The sequence below is a fragment of the Ctenopharyngodon idella genome, chromosome 22, assembly GCF_019924925.1.
Source record: "Ctenopharyngodon idella isolate HZGC_01 chromosome 22, HZGC01, whole genome shotgun sequence".
NCBI classification, from domain to species: domain Eukaryota; kingdom Metazoa; phylum Chordata; class Actinopteri; order Cypriniformes; family Xenocyprididae; genus Ctenopharyngodon; species Ctenopharyngodon idella.
The window spans coordinates 14,058,323-14,065,000 of NC_067241.1; the positions used below are offsets into that span (position 1 = coordinate 14,058,323).

The following is a 6,678-nucleotide window of genomic DNA, read 5'->3' on the forward strand; positions in this document are numbered from 1 at the left end:
ACCTTAAATGTGTAATGGACATTATTAACTACAATATGTGTCATGCAATTTGGAATCAGTAACCGAATTTGTAAGTAATCTATGCAGCACTGCTTATTATTGTTAGTACAGTTACTGACAGAAGGTATATTGGTGAGGTCATAAAGCTTTTCACACTACGCTTAACCCTGCGTAATCATCATTCTAAACCCCGCTTTTAACCCACTTTTTAGTAGTTACACACTTGTAGCCTAATTTAGCAATGCTTTTTACCCAAGGTTATTAAAGCCTGCTCTGGAATGAAGCTTCCGGTGTTACTGTTAACCGTGCATTGCAACACCAGACTGTCTGTCTGCAAAATTTTATGAGCGAAATACAGTCATTTCAATAGCAGTGGTGGCTGGGGGGGAGGGGGGCGCAAACAAACTGAATTAGTAATTCAGGACTGAATGTAATTGTTAACCGTTTAACAAGTGTTATAATAATGTATAATTACTGCTTAGCTAAAACTTGGAAAATTCAGCATTTAAAGCACGCCATAAGCTAGGGCTGGGTGATATGGCCAAAACTCATATCTCGGTATTTTTGGGCTGAATGGTGATATTGTATAATCTCAGTATTTTCTACATTTTTCAGAATTGCGAGATAAAAGTTGCAATTGCGTGTTATAAAGTCAGAATTGTGAGTTATAAAGTCAGAATTGTGAGATATAAACTCAGAATTGCGAGATATAAACTCAGAATTGTGAGATATAAAGTCAGAATTGTGAGATATAAAGTCAAAATTGTGAGATATAAAGTCAGAATTGCGAGATATAAAGTCAAAATTGTGAGATATAAAGTCAGAATTGCGAGATATAAAGTCAGAATTGCGAGATATAAAGTCAAAATTGTGAGATATAAAGTCAGAATTGCGAGATATAAAGTCAAAATTGTGAGATATAAAGTCAGAATTGCGAGATAAAAGTTGCAATTGTGTTATAAAGTCAGAATTGTGAGATATAAAGTCAAAATTGTGAGATATAAAGTCAGAATTGCAAGATATAAAGTCAGAATTGTGAGATATAAAGTCAGAATTGCGAGATATAAAGTCAAAATTGTGAGATATAAAGTCAGAATTGAGAGATATAAAGTCAAAATTGTGAGATATAAAGTCAGAATTGCAAGACATAAAGTCAGAATTGCGAGATAAAAGTTGCAATTGTGTTATAAAGTCAGAATTGTGAGATATAAAGTCAAAATTGTGAGATGTAAAGTCAGAATTGTGAGATATAAAGTCAAAATTGTGAGATATAAAGTCAGAATTGTGAGATATTAGGTCAGATTTCCAAGTTATAAAGTCAAAATTGTGAGATATAAAGTCAAAATTGTGAGATATAAAGTCAAAATTGTGAGATATTAGGTCAAATTTCCAAGTTATAAAGTCAAAATTGTGAGTTATAAAGTCAGAATTGCGTGATATACTGTAAACTCGCAATTCTGAGAAAAAAGTCAAACAATTCTGACTTTATAAGTCGCAATTGTGACTTTATATCTCACAATTCTGAGAAAAAAAGTCAGAATTTGTGAGATAAAAAGTCGCAATTATCCTTTTTTTTATTTTTTATTCCCTGGTGGAAACAAGCTTCCATATAACAGAGAGAGCCAGAGAAAGTGTGTAACTGTCTCAGTGGTATATCTGGGGTGGTGGATTGGCTAAAGCCTCCTCTGATCTCATTGCAGGGATCAAATGTCAATCTCTGTCTTACCTCGACAATGTCTACCTGACTAGAAAGACTAGACATTTTAATGTAGTATGCTCACACGTTTCTATTTTCGTAACATATATTTTAGCGTGAGCTAAAGAGAAAGCATATGGGCAATTAAACGAAAAACAGTGTGATAAAGTTTATGACTCTGGGTGAGTGTGTGGAGAGACAGAGAGAGAGAGAGAGAGACAGGAAACTCCTGACCACTTCAACTGACCCTGAGGAATGTCAGATTCCTACAGACACATTCAACATCACATGGGTCATTCAATGCAGCTTCTCCCCTGGAATCAAGTCACATATCACCCGAAAATTAAAGGGAAAAAAAGAGATTACAGTTTGCATAAAGAAAACGAAGCATTTTAAGGCCTATTAAGTCTTTTTGCATTGCATTTCATGACAATTTATGTTATTTCTATCATTGTAGCCTAAAAAAAAAAGTCAAAATGCAAAAATAAATCATTAAATACATATCACAACAACAGTCTTCATTTTTTTAAGCGAAATATTCTATTTCCTTTGATTTCAAGAAAATTAAAAGAAAAAAGATAAAGTTTGCATAAAGAAAATAAAGCATATTTGAAGGACTAAGACTTTTTGCATTGCATTTTATGACAATTAATGTTTTTGTAATTATTTCTATTATTGTATATAAATGATTAATTAAAAAATTATTTAATTAAATAATGTCAAAATACATAAATACATAAAACAATGTCTTGAGTTTCTTATATCTTATTTATTTTTATTTTGAGATAAAATGACTGGGACATGTTCTTGACATGTTCTTTTGCTATATTAAACCAACAACAACACAATAAAAAAAACTGATATAAACTTTTTTTTTTTTTTTTTTTTTTTTTTTTTTTTTCATGCATTGTGTAGTTAGAGTAAATTCATGCTGTTCAGATTCAAGCACTAAACACAGGGTTTGCCTTCTCTTCCTCTCTTAAACACACACTTACACACTCAGAAGTGCGTCCAAGAGTCATGGTGTAGGGGGTAATCTAGAATAATCCTGCTTTATTGGCTGTTACCGCTGTGACGCAGGTCCGCTCCCCCTGATAGATTCTGGGTGACATCTAGCCTGACCTGACATTACAGTCAGTCATTTATACACACACAGTTACTAGCTAGTCTCTTTCTATCTTACACACACACAGTTTCAAACACATCTCCATCTCCCTCCCTCACAAACACACACATTTGCATAGCCATCTTAACAGGGACTTCCGTTAGAATCCATTTGCCCTTAAATTAAGCTAATTATAATTACTACAGACTAACCCTAACACACACCCCAAACCCTAAAATAAAACGTGCAGCACTTTTAGAAGCGAATAAAGACATCATGAACAGTCTTTATGAACCATATTCCTACTGAGGATGCTCTCTTTGTCAAATAACCTGTAGGGACATTTTTCTGCAAATTTGCCCCTAAAATATAGTTCTCTTCACTCACCTGTATAAATGTACAACTCAAGTTTCAGACCTGATGACTTTCTCTAGAGGGCAGCATTGACATTCATTTGTATCTATAAAAGCAGAAGTGATGTTTTTGCTAGTCAATTTTAATTGACTCATTTATTATGGCTATATCACATATTCTTTCACACTAATGCCTTTTAGAAAATATACAATAAGTCAAATACCAAATATAGTTTATTCTTTGGTCTATAGAAACAGAATAAAAAAATAAATAAAAAATATAAATAAAAAAACTTCAGCAAAAATTATTAAGTTATACATTATATAAATTCCTGTATTGCTTTAAAAGGTCGTAAATGGGTATAACTATATAATATTACTGTAGGTGAGGAGCGCGTGTCTGGATTGGTGTGCGCAGCTGTCACTCAAATTCGCCGTCACTCCTGCTTTAGTTTACGGGTTAATCTCTATGCATCCTCACTGCATCTGAGATGACATGAGCAACCAGCAGTTTACACAGAACAGCTGACAATGTGATCATACAGGTAGGTAATCCGTTCAAACATAGTATTGATTGTGCGCATCTATATTAATTCAGTGCGCACTTTATGCTTTAATAGGACTTGAAACTTATTGGTTGATTTTTTTATACTTTTATTATTTTTTTACAGAATAAAACAACATGTAAAGGCTCGAAGCGTCCAGGTTTCACTTTAACTGATGAGGAGAGGGACGGGGTCTTTTGCTATTTGATATTCGTGTTATTGGAAAGGCGTGCCCTTTTTTATCCGACCTGAAAACTCATCGCAATCATGCAGCAATCGTTCTGATTCTCACGGCCCCCCGAGAGCCGTGAGAACCCGCGTCCACCGCCTTCGCCACGAACTTCAGCGCTGTGCGCAAACGGGACATCTGGTGAGCTTTTACGCACAGTGGTGAGGCGCAGCAGCGGCGCGCTGCATGCAACACGAATGCACAGACGTGCATATAAACTCTCACGCGACTGAAAAAGACTCTTTTCTAGAATTATAACATTTCAACCGCTCCTCGTTTCGTTGGACATGGCCAAAGCGATATAAAATTACAGACCCGATTCTAGGACTAGCCTAATTAACAAACCGATCTCCAATCACTCGCCATGGAAGAGAATCTGAGTAACTTGAGCGTGCTGAACTGGGAGCAGGTGAAGCGTCTGGATGTCATCCTTACCGAATCCATCCCTATTCACGGCAAATGGAACTTCCCCACTTTGGAGATGAAACCTCGGGATATCGTCAAAGCGGTGCGGTGTCGCATGGAAGAGCGCAAGATCCACGTCCGGGAGGTCCGGTTGAACGGGTCCGCGGCCAGTCACGTTCTCCACGAGGACAGCGGTTTGGGCTACAAGGACCTGGACCTCATATTTTGCGCGGATCTGAAGGGAGAAGTGGCGTTTCAGACCGTAAAGGATATCGTACTCGACTCCCTCCTGGATTTTCTGCCTGAGGGAGTGAATAAAGAGAAAATTACTCCAGTGACATTAAAGGTGAGCGCATAATTTGTTAGTTAGTAATATTTGTTTTAATTGTGTTGTAAACCAGTGTCCTGCTTAGCTTAAACCAGCCCAAACTTTTTATTGCTGGTTTTACTGGGGTTTTAGACACTTTTCAGCTGGTCAGACTGGGAGACCATGCAGCTAAACCAGATAATAAAAAAAAATGCTTAGAGTTGCTTAAGATGTCTTTAAGCAAGGTAGTTAAAAAATTCTAGCTAGTAATTGAAACCTTGCAGGGGTTGATTCATCATCGAAACTGCACCCTCGAGCAAGGCACTTAACCTTAGGTTACTCCATCAGGACTGTCCTTAATTTAAGTGTAGCTACTGTCAATGTGAATAAAAGAGAGATTCAGCTAAATGACTACTTAGTAACTGATATAATTCCATATGTTTCATGTGTTAAGTAAAGGGGAAGTGCATGACATGCTATCATTTGACATGAACTGGACCTAGACGTGCCCTAGAGAGTGTGTATATTAGATTTAAGCTGCAATAAGATAAGGACACTGGTAGTAAAAACGTTGGTTTCTACTACAAAGAGGATTTCTCTAAACCAATTTACGATGGATCCGCTTTCACCTCTCTTGACCGTATGCAAAAGCAGACAGTGTTTTCATGTATGCAAATTAGGCTGATACAATTTATAGCTACAGCAATGCAATGCCTTTACTGGATATGCAAAGTGACTTCATAATGTCAAAATGATGCATCTGTAGTCTTCTACTATTGAGAAAATGCTTATATTTTCTTGCACATGCTGGGCAATGATTGCAAGAATTATTTATTTTTCTGCTTAAACGTCATCTTTGCACCCACATACAGTTTTGTACATCTCCATCTTTCAATATGCATACAATTTTCATTGAACAAATCTTTATATTGGACTTTGTTCAGATAAAATGGTCCTCATCCCAACCATTCTTTCTCTTTCCTCAGGAGGCTTACGTGCAGAAGATGGTGAAAGTGTGCAATGATTCAGACCGTTGGAGTCTAATCTCGCTCTCCAACAACAGTGGGAAGAACGTCGAATTGAAGTTCATGGATTCCCTGCGGAGACAGTTTGAATTCAGCGTTGACTCTTTCCAGATTCGCCTGGACTCGCTCCTGCTCTTCTACGAGTGCTCTGAGAACCCAATGGCTGAGACGTTCCACCCCTCCATCGTGGGAGAGAGCGTTTATGGAGACTTCAGCGTAGCCTTGGACCACCTGCAACGGAAACTGATCTGCACACGAAATCCAGAAGAGATCCGGGGCGGCGGCTTGCTGAAGTATTGCCACCTGTTGGTGCGAGGTTTCCGCGCCGCTTCGGAAGCCGAGATGAAGCTTCTCGAGCGCTACATGTGCTCCCGGTTCTTCATCGACTTCTCGGATGTGGCGGAACAAAGGCGCAAGCTCGAGTCCTATCTGCAGAATCACTTTGTGGGACTAGAGGACCGGAAGTACGAGTACCTGACCACCCTACACAGTGTCGTCAATGAAAGCACGGTATGCTTGATGGGACATGAAAGGCGACAGACTCTGAGCCTCATCACCATGTTGGCAGTACGTGTGCTGGCGGAGCAGAATGTGATTCCCAATGTGGCTAACGTCACTTGCTATTACCAGCCTGCGCCGTACATTGCGGACGGCAACTTTAGCAATTACTACATTGCTCAGGTGCAGCCAGTCTACGCCTGCCAACCCACTCACACATTCTCGCCATGGTTGCCCTGCAACTGACCGAGTGTTAACTCACATCTTGTCCAACATGTCCAGTTAGAGCACTCGCCCAATGAGACCAGTTGAGAAGTCTGTATTTGTGTGCTCAACAATGTGAGGAAAACCCAAGACTTTCCTAATTGGCTGTTGCCAGCTCGCAGCAAGGAGAAGCTACGAGAGCGCCGGATTGGGAGAAAGGGAGGGAGAGTGAGATAACTTGGATCTGTTCCCATCGGGCAACACGTTCTACCTAGGCTTCCCATGGCTAAGCGCCAGGCCTACAGAAGCGC

At 38.9% G+C, this 6,678-nt stretch overlaps 1 protein-coding gene across 1 annotated transcript in view; it reads left to right on the forward strand.

The window, feature by feature from the left end:
• The first annotated feature begins 3,560 nt into the window (after positions 1–3,560).
• The window catches only part of tent5ab (terminal nucleotidyltransferase 5Ab), a 4,735-nt gene continuing 1,617 nt past the window's right edge, over positions 3,561–6,678 (forward strand). Inside the window, exons 1-3 of the mRNA XM_051880470.1 lie at positions 3,561–3,699; positions 3,826–4,679; positions 5,627–6,678. The exon at positions 5,627–6,678 is cut by the window's right edge and continues 1,617 nt beyond it. Of these exons, the coding sequence (XP_051736430.1) occupies positions 4,293–4,679; positions 5,627–6,409 (1,170 nt within the window). The 5' untranslated portion in view covers positions 3,561–3,699; positions 3,826–4,292 and the 3' untranslated portion in view covers positions 6,410–6,678. The remainder of the gene's footprint in view (positions 3,700–3,825; positions 4,680–5,626) is intronic.